Here is a 21,706-nt window from a genome sequence, read left to right on the forward strand (position 1 = left end):
CACCTGAGATGCTTATAAAAGGAGGTGCCAGGATTTGAACCTTGCACTTCCTCTGTGCGCATATCATGTGTTCTGTTGTTGAGCTGATAGTCTCCTGTCCCTTTTCAGTCTGTCTACAGAAACCCATTACTTCCCAGAAGCATATGGCACATGGCAGTTTGAGAGCTCTGATGTCTGTCCAGGTCTTCCTGTATACAGTGGTACCTCGGGTTAAGAGCTTAATTCGTTCTGGAGGTCTGTTCTTAACCTGAAACTGTTCTTAACCTGAAGCACCACTTTAGCTAATGGGGCCTCCTGCTGCTGCCGTGCCGCCGCCATGCAATTTCTGTTCTCACCCAGAAGCAAAGTTCTTAACCCAAGATAATATTTCTGGGTTAGCGGAGTCTGTAACCTGAAGTGTATGTAACCTGAAGCGTATGTAGCCCGAGGTACGACTGTACCAGGGTTCCAATAATACCAATGTACCAAAGTATAGGGCAGGTATACCTTGTGCTGTGCTTCTTGCTTTGTAAGTTTTTTTTGTTAAAGCAGAACATAAATGTAACTTTCTCCAAGGACCCCAGATTTAGCATGTTCTCCTTGCAACTATCCTGTGAATTACACAAGGCTGACAGCTAAGGAGTTCCCAAGACCTCTTGCATGGAGAAGTGATTTGAACTTGGTGAATGAAGTTCACATTTGTTCCTGCAGTTTCGATGTCCTATATGCCTCTATGCTGAATCTAGATTGTCTTGAGACTCAGATAGATAGATGGATAGATAGATAGATAGATAGATAGATAGATAGATAGATAGATAGATAATTTATTATGGTTGGAGACCAGCTTCTAAAACACACTTGGGGGTACAATCCCAGAAGGAAAACAAACATTTAAAATAATGTACAATGATAAGTTTAAAATTTATAAATGCAATAAGCATATAGACACTTAAAACTTCAAGATGAACTGCCGCGGAGATATGACCCAGAGTCACCCATGGAACCAAGTTTGGGGATTTTCTTAACAAACTAGTTTGGCTCGGGGCATGGTCTGCACCTGCAGATCTGTACACAGAATCTGGCAACCATCTGAGTTGTCTTACGATCTGTGTTGGGCTGTCTCTTAATAATTAGATCCTTTCCCTCCACACCTGTATAAATAAATCACTTTATAAGGTCAGAGGAATGGCAGTTTCTCTTCTTTTCTCGGTATCCGCTCAATAGAGCAGACAGCAGAAGTTTCATAATCCTGCTTAGTAGCAGGACAGGGAATCAGCCTGATCCCAGTCACGGCTTTTGCGTCATGAATTTTTGCAGTGCCTCTGGTAACTATAAATGCAGATACCACTACGGGAAATAATGCAGTAACTGTAGTGTTTAGTGATAACTTATAATAGTTACTGTTACATTTCACAAATTGCGCTGGCTCCCTGCTCCCTTGCTGCCAGCCTTGAGCCTGCCCGTCCTATCCAAATGTTTTCTGGTGACACGTTAAGTTGGGTGACTAATGTCTGCCGCAAGTGGCAGCCGCGTCTCCTCTTCTCCCCGGGGGAAGATTGTGCTCAGCAAATTGCCTGGCTTCCCTCACACGCAGCAAGCCTTTTGCATTAATGAGGGCAAGGGGGAATAAGCACGCTGGGCCTGCGATGATGCTTTGCTTCATGCGCGTCTTAGGCCAGGCCTTTGTGCTGCGTCTTTGTCCAACGACAGTGTCTGCTTTACCCCTCTCTTGTGGAAAATTTCTCATTCTCAGGCAGCTTTTCAGAGTCCATTGACTTCCTCCCATCCCAGCCCCACCAACGGGGTTGCATTCAAGTGTAGTGCTAAAGAGACCGTTCTGTCAGTCCAGGAATTTCTGTTTGCCCAGTGGAACCATCTCCCCTCAGCACCACCATCCCATGTGCTGTTCTGGGGGTTCTCCCAGCCCTCTTGAGCAGAGTTGAGGAGGGCACAGAGGGAGGAAAGGGTGGGATAAAGTCCTGTTGTGCTAGTGAGAATTCTCAACGCTGACATCCACTAGCACAACAAGTTAGTTGAATACAGCTTCCAGTTTGGTAAGGGGTAGGGCAGATCTGGGTATACAGTTATACCTCGGGTTAAATGTGCTTCAGGTTGAGCATTTTCAGGTTACGCTCCGCGGTGACCCGGAAGGAACGGAGCGCGTTACATCCGGGTTTCGCCGCTTGCGCATGCACAGACACTCAAAAATGACGTCACGTGCATGCGCAGAAGTGGCGAATCGCGACCCGCAGATGAGGGTTGCATTCGCTTCAGGATGCGAACGGGGCTCCGGAAGTGATCCCGTTCACATCCAGAGGTACCTCGGTTACAGATGCTTCAGGTTACAGACGCTTCAGGTTACAGACTCCACTAACCCAGAAATATTACCTCGGGTTAAATATTACCTCGGGTTAACTTTGCTTCAGGATGAGAACAGAAATCGTGCTCTGGCAGTGCATCAGCAGAGGGAGGCCCCATTAGCTAAAGTGGTACCTCAGGTTAAGAACCATTTCAGGTTAAGAACAGACCTCCAAAATGAATTAAGTTCTTAACCCGAGGTACCACTGTATTTATTTTGTTAGGTGGTTGTTCTAATGAGACTTAGAAAGAGCCTTAGAAGGTGTTCATGAGCTTTAGGTCAGGCATGACCAAACTTGGCCCGCCAGCTGTTTGGGTACTACAATCCCCATCATCCCTGACCACTGGTCCTGTTAGCTAGGGATGATGGGAGTTGTAGTCCCAAAACAGCTGGAGGGCCAAGTTTGGTCATGCCTGCTTTAGGTAATCAGGTAGGACCCGAACCAGTGGATTCAGATGACAAGCAAGGAGATTCCAGCTAAACATTAGGAAGAACTTTCTGATGGAAAGAGTTGTTTGGCAGTGGAAGGGACTCGCTCAGGAGGTTGTGGACTCTCCTTGCCTCCTTGGAGGTTTTTAAGTAGAGATTGGATGATCATCTGCCGTGGGTGTTTTAGCTGAGATTATTGCATTGCATTGGGTGAGACTTGATGACCCTGAGGGTCCCTTCCCACTCTACAATTCTATGATTCTTTAATGCAGATTCTTTTTCTTGTTTTCAGATAAAGTCATGGTTTGCTTTGGGAACATGTTTGTGCAGTTTGGGAAAGCAAAAACCAAGGACATGTTGCAGAGAGGTAAGAGCCCCGTTATGTTTTCTGTCCTCTGTGTGGAAAAATCTGTGGTTTCGAGAGCCAAGTCAATTTGCAGTTCATCATCTTGGTTCTCTTTTCATAGTTTGTACCATCTTGGCAGCTTTGTGCTGATGTGGTAGATGCCGTCTGAGTGCATGCTAGCTTCTAAGGTTTTGTCACATGCTGTCAAACGTTTGCCCGCACCCTGCAATTATGAGGCCTGTCAACCAACTTGATATTATTTAAAATGAAAGCTGAGATTCTCAAGGTGCTGATTGGGGGATAATTGTCCCCAGAGACAGAGGGGGGAAGAAGCTGAGGGGAAAGAGGACTTTGTCAAAAGCCTTACTGAAATCAAGATACACTATGTCCACAGCATTCCCCTGATCCCCCAAGCTTGTAACTCTACGAGAAATGAGATTAACCTGCCATGACTTGTTTTCGAGAAACCCATGCTGGGTCTTAGTAATCACAGCATCCTTTTCTAACTGCTAACCATTTAATTATCTGCTATGGGACCTTTCCTAGTATTGATGTCAAGCTGACCAGTTGGTAGTTACCCAAGTCTTCTCCCCTCCCCCTTTTTGAAGATGGGGACAACGTCGTATTAACTGTGTGTGTTTCTAGAGAATCTAAATAATTTAAATAACAACTTTTGAGGCCTAAAGTGACTGAAGCAAATCAGCCAAATTGTACATTACACAGAGCCCCTGAACTTTTACCCAGTCAGCCTTGAGGGAAAATCCCATCCTGCTTTCAAATGCAACTGTACTATTTATTTGTATTTATTTACAAAAAATATTTTTATACTGTTGTGTCATAGAAATATATCAGCAGTTTGCAACAATGTATTAGTTTAGTATTCGTGTAATTAGTACTAGTAGTGTACAGCAAAATCCATGTGTTGGAATTTTATTGAAATTGTTGGTGTGCAAGAGATGTCCCCAAATTGTTGTGTTTAGTTGCAGTAAATAAAAATCTTTGGCTTGTAGTCACCATTGAGATGTAATTCATACTGGTTTAAACTGAAGCTTTAATGGGAACTGCCAACCTAGCAGTTCGAAAGCATGTCAAAGTGCAAGTAGATAAATAGGTACCGCTCCAGCAGGAAGGTAAACAGCGTTTCCATGCGCTGCTCTGGTTTGCCAGAAGTGGCTTAGTCATGCTGGCCACATGACCTGGAAGCTGTACGCCAGCTCCCTCGACCAATAAAGCGAGATGAGCGCCACAACCCCAGAGTCGGTCACTACTGGACCTAATGGTCAGGGGTCTCTTTACCTTTAATGAGTTGAAAGGTGGGGCAGCATCTTAATACAACACAATGGCAAGCTTTCCAGTGCAAAGAAAGAGTCCTTCTACCACAGTGCTTGCACCCGAGAGACAAAGCAGGGAGTAAAGTGGATTAATTCAGGTAGTGAGTCTTAAATCTTCCAGATGACATGTCACTGCTTTTTCTCCAGATCAAGAATTCCTAGATGAAGAAATAGCCAAGTTGCGGAAGGAGTTGAAAGTGAAGGTCAACCGCCTCTTGGAAGCTCAAGGTATTTGCCAGACAGGCTGGAATAAGGTGGCTGTGTTTGATGGGGAACAATGGGTTGGCTGGCTCTTGATCAAGTGCTCAGGGCTTAGAAGTTGCCTTCTTGCCTCCACTCTTCATGCCATCTCGATCAGCAATAGTGGTTTGGGATAACCATAGTGGTTTGGGGTGAGCAGGATTATTCTTTTAAGAACAGGTGTACGCTTATAAATAGCTGAGAATAGGCTGGTTCAAGTCTACTTATTGGGGTGTTCTCCTCTATAAGCTAAGCAAGGGGTGTAATGGAAGCTGAGGCGAGGCAGGGTAATTTTGTTGGTTTTTGTTTAGTTTAGATCTTGCCCTTCCTCTCAATGGACCTCAGGGCAGCAAACACATCAATAATCAAACAAAAGAAATACAACCACCACGCAACGCTGTAAAAACAGTGATCTCAGGGACAATGTCTTTCAACCATCAAATGTCTGGGTGAACAGGAGCGTTTTGAGATTTCCCCCGAAAGTCAGTAATGAGGGAGACAAGTGCACCTCATCCAGGAGGGCATCCTACAAATGGGGAACTACCACTGAAAAGGCCTTGTCACTGGTCAGTATCAACCAGGCAGCCATGAGACCTGGCAGCGACTCAGAAGACCTTGGATCTTCCCTACTGCCGGGGAGTGCTCTGGAACAGCCTACTTTGTGGGCAAAGTGTTTCCTCCATGGAATGAGACAATTGTAAGAAAAGGCTTCTGCCAAACAACAGCGACAACAAAATTTCTTGTACCATGTCCATCTGACTGGGTTGCCCCAGCCACTCTGGGTGGCTTCCAATGAAGTATAAAGGAAAACTATAAATGAGTCCTAGTGTGAGGTAGGGAGGTTTTCATCTTGGCCACCCCTGCAGCAGTCTCGACCTGGGATCTGGCCCCACACACCTACTATTTGCACTGGAGTAAACACTCCCATTTCTGCCAATCAAAGCTTTTCTTTCAGCGCAAATTGCAGGATTTCTTTTGGGGAGGGGAGATCCGATTTGGGATCGCAGCATGGAGCAAAAGGTTTTAAACTTCCATTGTGGGAGGGGGGCATGGGGTTCCCCCACCTGCCCTGTACCTTTTGAAATTCATTCGCATGATGGTTAGCTGTGTGAAGGATGCCTCGCCTAGTTTGTATGGTTTCCGCCGTCTAAATCCCTTTCCCTCCTACCCTCCTATCAGTGTCCAACGGAGGATGCATCATTAAGCAAAGCTTTAGCCGCATTGCCACAGCGGAATGTTTTTTTCTTCTTCATCCCTTATTGACAGTTCATAAAGCTGCAGGGCCTGAAGGTCGCCGAGTCCCTCATGCTATTCCAGACCAGGCTCCTTCTTTCCTCTCCCCGTCCCCCACCAAAGAGGCTGTAGTCTTCTGAGCGTCCTTTGGCAGAAACTGAATCAATTCAAACTGTATTTGCTCACCTCTGTCCCAGCTCTAAGCTTCTTGGGCCAAATGTTTGTCCTTTACCGTTGAGCACTTCACAGCAAGTGATGGCACATCTAGTCCCCGCAATCCAGGCAAGGGATCCAAAGCCACACTTGGCAAAGGAAGCTGCAAATTCCCCAGTGGCTCGGCTGCTGCTTCTACTATGGCTCCTCCCAGCCTTTTTAACACTCTTCAACTCCTTGCTCTTTCCTATTTTTTTTTTTAAATATTTTTATTAAGAATTTCAACATAACAATTTATCAAAAATACATCATCCTCATTCCCCCCCAATTTTCCCCTCCCCCCAAAAAGAAAAAAAAACCCACCCACCCACCCCCCGACTTTCCTCAGCTCCTCTCTCTGGTTTTTCAGCACATATTATTCTCTGCATATTATAAAATGGTAAAGATCCTTAATTTATCTGTCCATATGTTACCAATGAAAAAATTGTGTATGTTTATTCAAACCCTGCCAAGGAGTCCAGTTCATTTTGTTGTTCCTTTAAATACTTTGTAATAGGTTCCCAGTCGTCTTTAAAGTCACAGTTGTCCTTATCACGTAGTTTGTGTGTCAATTTCGCCAATTCCGCGTAGTCCATCAATTTTTCTTGCCACAGTTCTTTGGTCGGGATTTCCTCGTTCTTCCATCCTTGTGCTATTAAGACTCTTGCCGCCGTTGTCGCGTCCATAACGATGTTTTTCAGTTTCCTTGGCAGGTCTTGTCCTACAATTCCCTAACAAAAATGCTTCAGGCTTTTTTACAAATGTTAATTGGAACATTTTCTTCAACTCGTTATATATCATTTCCCAATTTTTAAATTTTTTTTTACTACAGTCTCATCACATATGGTAAAAAGTCCCTTCTTTTTCTTTACATTTCCAACATGTGTTTGAGCCAGTTTTATACACTCTTCCTATCTGCACTGGTATTAAAACAAAATAAAAAAATTCCTTCCAGTAGCACCTTAAAGACCAACTAAGTTAGTTCTAGGTATGAGCTTTCGTGTGCATGCACACTTCTTCAGATACACTGAAACAGAAGTCACCAGACCCTTCTATATAGTGAGAAGGTGGGGAGGGGTATTACTCAGAAGGGTGGTGGGAATGGGTGATTGGCAGATAGCTGTGATGAGCCTGTTGATGAGCCTATCTGTAACTGCACTGGTATTATATACCATCTGTACATCATTTTCATGTAATCCTTGCTCTTTCCAAAGGTAAGCCAGAGCTGAAAGGCTACAGCCTGAAGCCCTTGAGTGCCGAAGAGGTGCGGTTCATGCGAAACGTGGTGGATGGTTGAAGCGGCTTCCTGGTGCAGAATTTGCAGCTGCCTCCTGCACAGAAAAAACTTGAGGGAACTGCTCGCTTTTCAAAAGGCAGATTCATGTATGCCTGAAGAAGGGGGTTTCCTGAGCTGTTGAGCATCTGATCCCTGGCATCCTTTGTTGGAGAGGTTTGGGCTTGGGTGAAGCAAAATGCTCAAGCTGGTGTCCTTCTGCAGTTCTGACAGTCTGACTGAAGCACAAGCATAGAAGCCCGAAGAGTAAGAGGTTGCAATGTTGTCATCGTAAGATGGGTTGCTGAGTTCCGACTGCTGGAAAGGAAGCGGCAGGAACAGGACAATACGCACACTTCTTTGTACTAATAAATTGTATGCTCAAATCCAAAAGCGGTGTGGCGATGGAAAGTGTTCTTTTGTTCAGCTTGCTCGTGTTAAGATTCTTCGCCCGAGCTCATCAATTCCTATGTGTTAAAACTCTGGGCACAAAGCCCAGAAAGCCACAAATGCCCCTTTTGCCCAACAGGCTGTCTTGCTGTGGGAAGGGGGTTGTGAGCCAGGTGTGCGAAAACGCCAAACGGCACAGCTGGGAATGCTTGCCTCCTCCCTCAGCTCCTGCCAAACACCTGGCGCTTCTGCGCAGCTTCTTCCAGCTTAAAATTGGGCGTGCTGTATGGAACTGTAGGCGCTGATCATTGGTTTAAGTCAGGATAATCGAGCCCGGGAATCCTGGCTTTGCCAGAGTAACAAAGTTTTGAGCTCTTGTCTCTTTCAACCTGCACCTTGTGTTACCAGTAGGTGGCAAACTTCTCCACTCCCGGCTTTCCAAAAGAAGCTTCATCCTGTACGTTAAATGACCACATTAACCAGTACAGTGGTACCTTGGTTTACGAACTTAATCCGTTCCGGAAGTCCGTTCTTAAACCGAAACCGTTCTTAAACCGAGGCACCCTTTCCCTAATGAGGCCTCCCGCCGCCGGTGCCCTTCCACAGTTCGGATTCTGTTCTTAGACCAAGGTAAAGTTCGCAAACCAGGACACTACTTCCAGTTTTGCGGAGTTCATAAACCGAATAGTTCGTAAACAGGGTTGTTCTTAAACCAAGGTACCACTGTACTTTCCATTTTTACACGATGAGGGTGCCGAGGAGTCTAGTGGGGACGTAGGTTTAGAGATAAGATTCTGTGAAGTCACTTGTAATCCTGGCCTGGACATCCACTTCCTGGAAGCCTGCTGTGGCTCCTGTCTTCCCACTCTCACATTGTATTTATTTTATGTAAAATCCTCTGGATACATTTCTGCTTCTTTGACGATGAAATCACCAGAGCTTTATGGAATAGGCGTCATGGCAAGCTCACCCACATGTCCATCAACAGTAGGCAGATCCCTTAAGCTCCAGAGAAGACAAAAGAGCTTGGCAGCAACGGAACAGAATGGAAGTTACTGTGGTGATTTGTCTTGGCTCTAGGGAGCAGCTACTGCAGGTGGCATTGCCTAAGTGGGTAGGGGGTTACTGGTTCTTGCTTTTATTAGGTATTTTGTGTTTTTTATCTTGTATTTTTCTCTTGTGACCCACCCTGAGATCTACAGATGAAGGGCAGTTACATATTTAGTAAATTTTAAAAAATTAAGAGTGTCAAAAGGGTTAAGCGACACAATCCCATGATGGACCTGTGTGGTTGGACAAAGGTCACTTGTGACCGCAAACCCAGGAATGAGGAACCTCTGGCCTTCCAGATATTGCTGGACTACAACTCCCATCATCCCTGAGCAGCAGTCATGCTGCCTTGGGCTGATATCAGTAGCATGTGGAAGCCCACAGACTTCTTATCACTGCTGTCGTTTTCCTGTGTCTTGAAACTTTCAAAATGTCCCTTGAGCCCAAACTTGTAGGTGAGCAGGGCTCTTGGAGCATTCACAGCACCAGCCATCAAGTGGCAGCCCGTGATGCGGTGAAAGCTGATCGGTGCTGCCAGGGGACGGTAGCAATGAGCATCCACTCCCAGAAGAGGTGTTGAGATCAGGTTATCTCACTTGAGGGGGTGAATGATGTCCTGTTGCATCTGCAAGTGCTATTCCTGGCTCCACCACCCCTGTGTTGCTCCTGCTGACAGGCTCGAAACTCTATTCTGCTTCTTGAGAAAAGCCGGGGATTCTCTGTACACAATCCAGTTTCTGTTCAGGGTGGTACCTTGGTACTCAAAACAACTTGGAACCCAAACACTGCAAACCCGGAAGTTAAGTGTTCCAGTTTGTGAATTTTTTTTCAAAAGCCAAACATGCTCCATTTTGAGTGTCACACTTCCGTTTCGAGTGTTACGCTGAGGTCTGTCTGTTTTTGCTATTTATTTCGCTTTTTTGTTTTTGTGGTTCTTTTGTTTTTGTGACTGTTGGGGACCCAGTTCAGCTACTTATTGATGGTGTGACTGCATGCAGTACATGGTTTATTGCTTTCATTTTACAGATCAGTGGCCTTGTTACATAGTAAAATTCATGTTAAATTGCTGTTTTAGGGGTGGGTTTTTAAAAGTCTGGAACAGATTAATCCATTTTGCATTACTTTCTGTGGGAAAGCGCGCCTTGGTTTTGGAACACTTTGGTTTTAGAACAGACTTCCGGAACGGATTAAGTTTGAGAACCAAGGTACCACTGCATGTATATATCCAACCTTTAAACTGGAACCTGAGCAAACCCATCCTCTGAAGCTTTGTGCTTTGGTTATGAGATAGGTAGAGGTAAAGGGACCCCTGGCCATTAGCTCCAGTCGTGACCGACTCTGGGGTTGCAGCACTCATCTCGCTTAAATGGCCAAGGGAGCTGGCGTACAACTTCCGGGTCATGTGGCCAGCATGACTAAGCCGCTTCTGGCGAACCAGAGCAGCACATGGAAACGCTGTTTATCTTCCTGCCCGAGTGGTACCTATTTATCTACTTGCACTTTGATGTGCTTTCGAACTGCTAGGTTGGCAGGAGCAGGGACCGAGCAACGGGAGCTCACCCCGTCGCGGGGATTCGAACCGCCGACCTTCTGATCGGCAAGTCCTAGGCTCAGTGGTAAGTCCTAGGCTTCATTCCTTATAGCAGTGAGTGTGCAAAAGGGAAGGAAGGGATCCACTCCCAGGGAAACAGTTATCGAGGACCAGCAGGTTGTTCTGTTGTGCTCTGCCTCGCTGCCACCCCATAACATTATTCTCTAGTCAAGAACCAAAGGGACAAGTTTCTGGGTCCTCAGCAGTACTAAGGCATTAATTTTTATTCATGCTTGCTGCAATGCATTTTAGTCAAGGCGGTGGGTCTTTGGGTGGGACGCATCACTCTTTTCAGCCTTGCATGTGGATGGTGCCAGATGATTTGCTGCAATCAGTTGGCAGAGCAACAATTGTATTCCTCCCCTGGCTGTCGCCCCCACGGATGCTGTCCATGTTGAGCACTGCTTGAACCTGGCCAGGTGAGTAGTGCACCATCTGCCTGCCCCAAAACACGGTCCAATAGACCCGACTTTTGCAACATGCCCAGGTTAAAAGCTGTTCTGTGTCCAGTGCTTGGTCAGCATGCTGGGAAAGGGAATCTTCTCAACAGCGTACCTGAAGCTCCCAAAAGTGGAGGGAATCCCTGCAGACACATAACTGAGGCAGCAAAGCCGGCAAGGACCTCACTTCAACTCCAGAGCGCGGACACACACATACACACACACACTCCGACATCTGACCATTTCTCCGCTGCAATGTTTAAACTTTCTGCTGCGTCTGAAAAGACTTGAAAAGCTGCCTCAGCTGTTTCTTCCTGTCATTGTTGTAGCCTGAAATGAAAGCGATAACAAGGTGTTACATGTGACTTGTCCCCTCCACAGAGCGAGGAGATAATCTGCCTCTCTGGCTGAGCTGTGGTTCAGTCAGTTTGAAAGTGTGCCCCCAGGAAACGCTGCAGGAGCTTCTCTCCCCCACCTTAGTACTACCTGACAGCCTGTGATAGGCGCTGAGACTGATGGAGTTGGAGGTGGGAAGAGAGAGCCGAGTCTCCTCAAGTCAGCATCAAGCAAAGAACGGACCACAACACCGTGATAATCTGTACTGTGTGCCTTTTGGGAAGCTATTCAAGTGAAATGGGTGGTGATGTTGAGGGTGTTGCGGTGGCTTAAAGCAGCAATGCATAAGGGATTTTAAAAAAAGAAGTATGATAATATCAGTATCATCTCCAAGAATATTGAATGAATCGCCAGCAGCAACTTAAAAGAGCTAGGCTGATTCAGAAACAACTACCTTGAATTAACCTGTCAAGATCTATACCCATAATTCCTGCTCTGGAGGGTAGGACCTGAACCAATGGATTCAAGTTACAGTCATACCTCGAGTTGAATGTGCTTCAGGTTGAGCGCTTTCGGGTTGCGCTCCGCGGCAACCCGGAAGTAACGGAGCGTGTTACTTCCGGGTTTCGCCGCATGCGCAGACGCTCAAAATTACTTCCTGCGCATGTGCGGAAGCGGCAAAACGGGACCCGCGCACGTGCAGACACGCCGTCGCGTCTTGCGTTTCATTCAGGATGCGAATGGGGCTCCGGAATGGATCCCGTTCACATCCCGAGGTACCACTGTACAAGAAAGGAGATTCTGACTATACATCAGGAAGAACTTTCTGACAGTAGGAGCTGTTTGACAGTGGAAGGGTCTCCCTCGGAGGTTGTGGACTCTCCTCGGAGGCTTTTAAGCAGAGGTTGGGTGGTCATTTGTCATGGATGCTTTAGCTGAGATTCCTGCATTGCAGGGGGTGGGACTAGGTGACCCCAGGGAAGGGAAGGGACCAGGAGAAAACACAATTGCTCTACGATTCTATGCCTCAGGATTCTGTCCTCTCCCCCATGCTTTTCAACATCTACCTGCAGCCGCTGTGAGAGATCATCAGGGGGTTTGGGTTGGGTGTTCAACAGTATGCGGATGATACCCAGCTCTAACTCTCTTTCAAATCAGAACCAGTGAAGGTGGTGAAGGTCCTGTGTGAGTGTCTGGAGGCGGTTGGAGGATGGATGGCGGCTAACAGATTGAGGTTGAATCCTGACAAGAGAGAAGTAATGTTTTTGAGGGACAGGAGGCGGGCAGGTGTGGAGGACTCCCTGGTCCCGAATGGGGTAACTGTGCCCCCCCCGAAGGACCAGGTGCGCAGCCTGGACTCACAGCTGTCCATGGAGGCACAGGTCAATTCTGTGTCCAGGGCAGCTGTTTACCAGCTCCATCTGGTGCACAGGCTGAGACCCTACCTGCCCGCGGACTGTCTTGCCAGAGTGGTGCATGCTCTAGTTATCTCTCGCTTGGACTACTGCAATGCGCTCTATGTGGGGCTACCTTTGAAGGTGACCTGGAAACTACAACTAATCCAGAATGCAGCAGCTAGACTGGTGACTGGGAGCGGTCACCAAGTCCACATAACACCGGTCTTGAAAGACCTACATTGGCTCCCAGTACGTTTCTGAGCACAATTCAAAGTGTTGGTGCTGGCCTTTAAAGCCCTAAACAGCCACGGTCCAGTATATCTGAAGAAGTGTCTCCACCCCCATCATTCTACCCGGACACTGAGGTCCAGCGTCGAGGGCCTTCTGGCGGTTCCCTCATTGCGAGAAGCCAAGTTACAGGGAACCAGGCAGAGGGCCTTCTCAGTAGTGGCACCCGCCCTGTGGAACGCCCTCCCACCAGATGTCAAAGAGAACAACAACTACCAGACTTTTAGAAGACATCTGAAGATCTGAAGGCAGCCCTGTTTAGGGAAGCTTTTAATGTTTAACAGACTACTGTATTTTAATACTTTGTTGGAAGCCGCCCAGAGTGGCTGGGGAAACCCAGCCAGATGGGCGGGGTATAAATAATAAATTATGGTGATGAAGATGATCCCAGCCACCCCTCTCCAGTGCTGAGATGGGTTTGACACATCTGGGGGTGGGGAAACAGCAACGCCTGCAGCCCCCACCCTGCCTCTTCAGAGCCACTCGGCTGAATACCTAGGTGGGTGTTTGCAACGAAGCCGTTCATGGGTGTGTCCAGATTCCCATCTTCTCTGCTGACGGGACCGTCGTTCCAGATTAGGTCAAAGCCTCCGACACGCTTCTCCTTCCCCGTCAACCTGTAGGAGCAAAGGCTTGAGAGTCAATGGCAGGCCTGGATCCTTTGCTCTGCATCTCCCTTCCAGGGATGGATTTGCTCATCCAAGCTCCAGCCTTGGAGGGGATGTCGAGATGGCAGCTTGGGAGGACAGAGGCGAGTTTAATAATAATAATAATAATAATAATAATAATAATAATAATTTTGTATTTATACCCCGCCCTCCCCAGCCAAGGCCGGGCTCAGAGCGGCTTACAAGCAATAATAAAAACAAGATGAATGATTACAACTTAAAAACAAAAATAAAATACAACATTAAAATAATGGAACATTAAAATACTAAAATGTAGCCTCATCGCAGGAGGAGAAGGAAAAGAAAGGGGAAAAAAAGAGAGGGAGGGAATTAAATTGGCTCCAAGCCAAAGGCCAGGTGGAACAACTCTGTCTTACAGGCCCTGCGGAAAGAAATCAGATCCTGCAGAGTTTAGTGCTTTTCCATCTCCTGTACAAGGGTTGCATGCCACTGAGAATTCAGAAAACTGAGAAAGGAATGTAAGCTCTTTTTATATGCAATAACAGCAGTTAGAATATGACTGGCTCAAAAATGGAAGCAAGAAAAATTACCGACGATTGAAGAATGGAGGATGAAGTTAATGGACGATGCAGAACTAGATAAACTAACAGGAAGGATTCAAAACAGGCGGGACCAGAAATTCACGGAAGACTGGAGTAAATTTACAGACTATTTGAAAAGTATTTGTGAAGATCAGACAACGTTTGTAGGTTTGCAAGAAGTTTTGTGAGGAGTATTATTGGAAGTATTGCAAAAATGGAGAAGGGGAAGGATGATTTGGTAAGAGATGTAAAGGCAATATAAAGTTAAGAAATGCATAAGAAGTGGTTAAAACGGTGGATCATCAGAGGTGCTGATGGAAATCTAAAAAGATTGTATAAGTGATAAGTTTTGTGGTACATTTTATAATTTATATGTTAAAATATATGTGTGTGTGTGTGTGTGTGTGTGTGTGTGTGTATATATGTGAGAGAGAGAATTCAGAAAACTGCTTCTGGTGATCACCCTAAAACAGAGCGATCCACCTGGTTTATTGACCCAGTGCTTTCCTGGCCAGGTGTGTTGGCATATATCGTCTTCCTTAATTGCCCCGAGTCTTTTAAAGGGAGTGAATTAGGAACACAAATAAGCTTTGCTTCGGCGGCCCGGTTATTAATTGCATCGAACTGGAAAGGGGAAAAAGTACCAATAGTAAGGGAATGGCAGAATAAGTTATTAGACTATGCAGAATTGGCACAATTGACGGATAGATTAAGGGGAAATACAAAACAATCATTCACGCAAAAAATGGGATATGTTTAAGAAATGCCTACAAAAATATAACAACGACATAACATCTATGGCAGAGTTTGAATGACCCTTGTGTAACTTAAATACTACTAAGCAAGGAACAACGGTACGATATGTTATACGAAAGTACTAGAAACTATAGTAAGATTAAGTATAAGTACATTCAATGTTGTAAATGTAATTTACATCGGGAAATGACGAGAAGTCTGTTTTCATATAATTTAGTTTACTGGATTTTTATTTTGGTTTATTTTTGTTTAGTTAGAAATTATAAGAAAAGAGCATGCACAAATACGAGTTTAAATCAATATTTAATGGCATAAGTATTTAAGGCTGTACATGTACCTAAGATTGTGTATGGATGTCAATTAATAATAATAAAATTTATTTAAAAACAAATAAGCTTTGCTTCAAGAGGAATCCAGGAAGAAGTTCCTGAAAAAGGAGGTTGGAGAGACTGAGTAGGACTGGGTGGTTTTGCAGAAAGATGGTCGACACAGGAAAACAAGTGGTTTGAAACATGTCCCATGAACTTGCACTTGGCTTTGACTGCATAAGATTAAGGGTTGCAGCACTTGAGAATGTAGGAAAACAGTGGACATGTCTTGTTGCTTATTTCCATAGGGCAAAGACTCCTGCTGCACCCTCAGGTGGATCGACAGTGGGGAAGGCACACTATAAAGGTTAGCAGAGCCAACTGAGAGTCCCATGGACTGCAAGAAGATCAAACCTCTCCATTCTGAAGGAAATCAGCCCTGAGTGCTCACTGGAAGGACAGATCCTGAAGCTGAGGCTCCAAGACTTTGGCTGCCTCATGAGAAGAGAAGACTCCCTGGAAAAGACCCTGATGTGGGGAAAGATGGAGGGCACAAGGAGAAGGGGATGACAGAGGACGAGATGGTGGGACAGTGTTCTCGAAGCTACCAGCATGAGTTTGACCAAACTGTGGGAGGCAGTGGAAGACAGGAGTGCCTGGCATGCTCTGATCCAGGGGGTCACGAAGAGTTGGACACGACTCAACAGCAACAGAGCCAGCTGAAATGACAGGCACGAGGCACACACGCTAAGTGCTCTACTCACCTGCCCTCCATGTCCACTATGTTCAGGGTGTCCTCCAGAAGATGGGTCTTGAGTTCATAGTCCTCCTGGCTGCTGGCCGTGAGGGAGGGGGAAGCATTAACTTCGAGAAGCCACCTGCCAAGGACAGCAAAAGAGAGCAATGAGGGCTGGAAGGGGCTGAGAGCCATTGTGGTGTAGTGGTTAAGAGCGATAGACTCGTAATCTGGGGAACCAGGTTCAATTCCCTGCTCCTCCACATGCAGCTGCTGGGTGACCTTGGGCCAGTCACACTTCTCTGAAGTCTCTCAGCCCCACTCACCCCACAGAGTGTTTGTTGTGGGGGAGGAAGGGAAAGGAGAATGTTAGCCGCTTCGAGACTCCTTAGGGTAGTGATAAAGCGGGATAGCAAATCCAAACTCTTCTTCTTCTTCTTTGTGTGCTTAACGCACCCGGAGCTAAGGAGATCGGGATTGTGGCTTGTCTTTTCATCGTGGATCCGTGCGGTTTGGTGAAGGGGAGGCGGTTCACCGATGCAAAACTGCCCTGTGGAGGCTGACTGGTTGATACGGGTGCGAGAGGTGCATTCCTTTCTCCTCCTGTGACGAGGCTGCATTTTAATGTTTCAATGTTGTATTTTAATCTTGTTTTTAAGTTGTATTCATTCAACTTGTTTTTATTATTGCTTGTTAGCTGCCCTGAGCCTGGCCTTGGCTGGGGAGGGCGGGGTATAAATAAAATTATTATTATTATTATTATTATTATTATTATTAGATGAAGCATGCAGAATCCTGCTTCATTCGTCGGCCAGCCTGCTGTCTTTGAGGAAGTGTCCCTATAGGTGAGGAAATTAAAGGGGCGTATCTGAGCACGCTACCAGGCTGTGCTATTTGTGCCATCAGTGGCTTGTAGGGGAAGCAAGTTTGGGGCTTTCCCCAACAACCTTGCCAACTGCTTCATCCCATAGGACTGAATGGGACTGCTGAGAATTCAGCCCCTTCTAACCTCCATAGACCCTCCCTGGATTCTTCTGCTTGGTCATAGAAGAAGAAGAGAAGAGTTTGGACTTGATATCCCGTCTTTCACTCCCCTTAAGGAGTCTCAAAGCGGCTAACAATCTCCTTTCCCTTCCTCCCGCACAGCAAACACTCTGTATACCTGAAGGAGCGTCTCCACCCCCATCGTTCTGCCCGGATGCTGAGGTCCAGTGCCGAGGGCCTTCTGGCGGTTCCCTCATTGCGAGAAGCCAAGTTACAGGGAACCAGGCAAAGGGTCTTCTCGGTGGTGGCGCCCGTCCTGTGGAACGCCCTCCCACCAGATGTCAGAGAGATAAGCAACTACCTGACATTGAGAATACATCTGAAGACAGCCCTGTTTAGGGAAGATTTTAATGTGTGACATTTTAATGTATTTTTTATTTTGTTGGAAGACGCCTAGAGTGGCTGGGGAAACAATAGGAAACAATGGTACAAATAAATTATTATTATTATTATTATTATTATTATTATTATTATTATTATATGTGAGGTGAGTGAGGCTGAGAGACTTCAGAGAAGTGTGACTAGCCCAAGGTCACCCAGCAGCTGCATGTGGCGGAGCAGGGAAGCAAACCCGGTTCACCAGATTACGAGTCCACCGCTCTTAACCACTACACCACGCTGACTCTCATACTACAGTGGGCACAATGTACATGCTGTCGAGATGGGCAGAAACGACTGGCCCGCTCTCCTCCGTTGGCTTCTCCATCTTCCATTGCCCGCCATATCTCTTCCCGCTTCTGTCCCCATCCTTGAGGTCAATGCCTTAAGTGGAGGAATATTCTGTCCCGTGCAACTCTACGAGCTGCAGTAAGATCCAAGCCAGAACCTATCTCAGCCTTTGCCAACCTGGTGCCCTCCAGTTGTTTTGGACTACAGCCCATCAGTGGCAGTCCGAAACATCTGGGTGGTGCCAGGTTAGTGAAGGCTGCCCTATCCCAGTTGACTTGCCGTTCCCTAATCTAAGCTAACTGCCCTTGGAAGGTGGCTGGCACCCATCTCTCTAGAGAGGCAAGGAAGTACACCTCCTCTCCTGGGTGCAAGCCTGGGCAGGGTATATATGGGGGTCCTGGTCTCCCCTCTCAGCCTCGCTGATGCAATACATCTGGCACCAGCCTGGCTGCAGTTGCAGCAAGGTGCCATTGAATCATGGGCATAATCAGGATATTTTTTTGGCAGGGGGGGACTTTTTTAGGGGGGCAGGACTAATCTGATTGGTCAGGTTTTTAAAAAAAATAATATTTATTAAAGTTTCAAAAAAGTTACAAGAATAAAAAAAGAAAAGAAAAATGACCTGATTGGTCAGTTGGTTAAGTATTTCTATTGTTTTACTTGGTCTAGGGGAGGAGCAGCAGTAATAATAATAATAATAATAATAATAATAATAATAATAATAATTATACCCCGCCCATCTGGTGGGGTTTCCCCAGCCACTCTGGGCGGCTCCCAACACAATACAGTGGTACCTCTGGTTGCGAATGTGCATGTGTGTGACGTCATTTTGCGCGCCTGCGCAAGCTGCGAAACCCAGAAGTAACCCTTTCCGGTACTTCCGGGTTGCCGTGGGACGCAACCTAAAAAAAGTATCACGAAGCAAACGCAACACGAGGTATGACTGTATTAAAAGCACAATAAAGCGTCAAACGTTAAAAACTTCCCAAAACAGAGCTACCCTGGCATGGAACGCCCTGCCACCAGATGTCAAAGAGAAAAATAACTACCAAACTTTTAGAAGACATCTGAAGGCAGCCCTGTTCAGGGAAGCTTTTAAAGTTTAATAGGTTATTATATTTTAGTGTTCTGTTGGAAGCCGCCCAGAGTGGCTGGGGAAACCCAGCCAGATGGGCGGGATATAAATAATAAATTCATTATTATTATTATTATTATTATTATTATTATTATTATTCCCATTTTCAATGAATCCTGGGAGGTTTAGGACCAGAGTCTTCCTTCTCCTAGATGGGCTACCTTCCCAGGTAAGTCAGCCCCATCTGCCCCAGATTTTGGAGACCTGGGTGCAAATTCCCAACCAAAGGCTTTGGGAAAGAGCCAGCCGAATAAAGCGAAGAAGCTGGGCTACAGTCCTCTAACTTCAAATTTGCTACTCAGTCTCTGTCGAGTGCCGAGGGAGGCAGGCTCCATGTTCTTCTGAGCGCGTCAGACAATGCAGAGTTGCTGCTCCAGACGGTGGCTGCCTGGCGTCTCCTTATCGGCTCCTTTTAAATAAAGCTGTCCCCAGGGTTGTGGCAGAGGCACCGGAGCAATGCTGACAAGCCACCAAGGCGCTAATTGAACCAGCAGCCACAGCAGAGGGAGGGAGGAGGGGGGCAAGGCCAAGAGGGCAGAGCTGGAAAGGAGAGTGGCAGGTCTGAAATTGATTGTGCCAGATTTCCTTGCCAAGGGCGGAGGGGAAACATGGCTGGGCAGGCAAGAGGATGGCTGGAGGCGAGTAAAGGCACAATCCTGCCTTGCTGACCTCTTCTCCCTTTGGACAATGTAAGGGAACGACAAGAAGCAAAGGTTCCCTTTCAATGACATTTGCCCCTGCAAATTGGATTTAAACCAGTTTCAATTTCCCCAACCCCCCCCCCCCGAGACTTACTGCATTGTGAGAAAACTGAGAATTCTGTTAAAGAGTCCTATTCCCTACGGATCTACGCTTCCCCCTCGGAATACAGCAGTTAAGACAGCCAACGGCCATAATTCAATATCCACCTACGTGGGGGAACCACACACCCCCACGAAACCCATAGCGACTTCCTTCCGAGTAGGCATGGATAGGATTGTGTTGAAAACTCTGTAGGCAAAGGCGTGCTCTGAATCGGCCTTCCCCAACTTGGTGCCCTCCAAATGTTGTCATGTTGCAGGAATTTATGTATAGGTGGGGGGGGGGGAGTGCCCCTCCAGCAGATATCATGCACATGCAGCCCACTACCAAAACCGGCACAATCACTTTTGTGACTTTTGTGATTTGTCCCCACAAAACACTTCATCGCAGTTTCTTCCTATCTATTCAAAGGGCCTTTGCTGCACGATACCAAATGTAACAATTCACTGATAAATGTCTCTATGTACTGTCTCACTGGGAAAACTTCAGAAATTCATATAGACGTGAGCTAAGCTGCTCGGCAGCCCCTCTGCCTGAGGGATAATCCCTGGTATCCTGATACCTGAGGGCCATTCCAGAAAGAACAAACCCAGATGAAGACAAAAGGGTGTGATTAACTTGGCTGGGAAACAGGGAAATGTAAATATCTTTTTTGTTACACTTGATGGGTGTTTGGTGGAGGGCAAGGGGAACCATGGGGCAGGGTCCAGGATGCTCAGATTCCTGCCACCAGACCTCCCCTTTCATGATGTAACCATGATGTATGAATGATGTAGTTTTTTGGGGGGGTGAAACATGGGGATTAGCAGCTAATAAAACTTTGGGGGCTCTTTTGTTGGGGGCTTCCATCTTGTTCCACCTCGTGGCAGGTGGGAGTCCTGTTGCGACAGTCTTCAATAAAGACCAAGCCGACTGGGTGCTGTTTTGCTGTTATTCCTGGCTGGTGTCCTTGTTTTTTGTCCAAGGCAGCCTTCAGATTTCTCCATTAAGAGTTGGGACTCCCAGTTCCCAGATGCCAGTGCAGCAAATGGTCAGACATGATGGGAGTTGTAGTCTAGAACATCTGGAGGGCACCAGGTCGCAGAAGGTTGCTCTTAACCACCCTTCCACTTTGGTTATCTGAATCCACTATGTGGCGGCCCTGTTGTGTGATATTGGAAAGAGCCACATAACTGGATATTGGGAGCAGGCACGATACCTATGAACCCTTAAAAAATCTCCTGTTCCCAACGCCTTGCAATCTTTCTTCCCTTGAACTGTCTGCTGCCCAGCCAGCCCTTCCAGTTCCTGCTGACTCTCCTTTTCCTCCTCATTCTCTTCTGATACAGAGCAACTGAGCCACCTCCCTTCCCTTGGGAGTATCCTCTGACCCTCTCCCCCCCCCCCCCCTTACGGCTTGAGGTCTTGGTCGATCAGGATATCGTAGCCGTAGAGCTCAAAGCAGTGCTTGTCGCTGATGATGACTTTCTGGACGCTCTGCAGGCTCTTGATGAAAATGTTGTCCATCTCGGCAAAGAGGTTCTCCACGGCTTCCGCCCCGTGCTTGGCGGTCAGGTAGAGTCGGAACTTCTGGATCATCCACTTGCAGCCCTGCCAACAATGAGGTTGTACAACACAAATGAAATACAGTGGCACCTCGGGTTAAGTACTTAATTCATTCCGGAGGTCCGTACTTGACCTGAAACTGTTCTTAACCTGAAGCACCACTTTAGCTAATGGGGCCTCCTGCTGCTGCCGCGCCGCCGGAGCCCGGTTTCTGTTCTCATCCGGAAGCAAAGTTCTTAACCTGAAGCACTATTTCTGGGTTAGCGGAGTCTGTAACCTGAAGCGTATGTAACCTGAAGTGTCTGTAACCCGAGGTACCACTGTACCGTGAAAAATCCCTGAAACGAGAAGTAATCGACTAGAAATATTATCTTATGAAAATAAACTAAATAATAAAAATCAAAGAGTTTAAGGGGGGGGGGAAATCTAAAACAGCTTATCTTGTATTCCTTTCTTTGAATTTGTGCCCTTTAGGTTTTTTATACCTTTTTGTAAAGGCAACACTAGAATTTTCACAGCTGAGTCCCCCAACTCTTTACTACTGGGCTTTGCTTCCTTCAAGTTGGGCTTTGTTTAAAACTTGCCATTTAGGTTTCCAAACCTTTTTTGTAAATTCAATATTAGAAAT

At 46.5% G+C, this 21,706-nt stretch overlaps 2 protein-coding genes across 4 annotated transcripts in view; one reads left to right on the forward strand and one right to left on the reverse strand.

Annotated features, from left to right (window-relative positions):
• Positions 1-7,775, forward strand: part of PDRG1 (p53 and DNA damage regulated 1) — an 11,064-nt gene extending 3,289 nt beyond the window's left edge. The window contains exons 3-5 of the mRNA XM_083744823.1: positions 3,060-3,134; positions 4,592-4,672; positions 7,324-7,775. Of these exons, the coding sequence (XP_083600949.1) occupies positions 3,060-3,134; positions 4,592-4,672; positions 7,324-7,406 (239 nt within the window). The 3' untranslated portion in view covers positions 7,407-7,775. The remainder of the gene's footprint in view (positions 1-3,059; positions 3,135-4,591; positions 4,673-7,323) is intronic.
• Positions 7,776-10,601: 2,826 nt separating this feature from the next.
• The window catches only part of TTLL9 (tubulin tyrosine ligase like 9), a 53,134-nt gene continuing 42,029 nt past the window's right edge, over positions 10,602-21,706 (reverse strand). For 2 of the 3 annotated variants that reach the window (XM_083744505.1, XM_083744504.1), the window contains exons 11-14: positions 20,927-21,123; positions 15,913-16,026; positions 13,370-13,491; positions 10,602-11,183 (exon numbers count right to left, since the gene is read on the reverse strand). In XM_083744505.1, coding sequence (XP_083600631.1) covers positions 11,113-11,183; positions 13,370-13,491; positions 15,913-16,026; positions 20,927-21,123 — 504 coding nt within the window. In that variant the 3' untranslated portion in view covers positions 10,602-11,112. The remainder of the gene's footprint in view (positions 11,184-13,369; positions 13,492-15,912; positions 16,027-20,926; positions 21,124-21,706) is intronic. The other variant, XM_083744506.1, reaches the window with a different exon arrangement.

The sequence above is a fragment of the Podarcis gaigeae genome (genome assembly GCF_964106915.1).
Source record: "Podarcis gaigeae genome assembly, chromosome: 6".
Classification (NCBI taxonomy): domain Eukaryota; kingdom Metazoa; phylum Chordata; class Lepidosauria; order Squamata; family Lacertidae; genus Podarcis; species Podarcis gaigeae.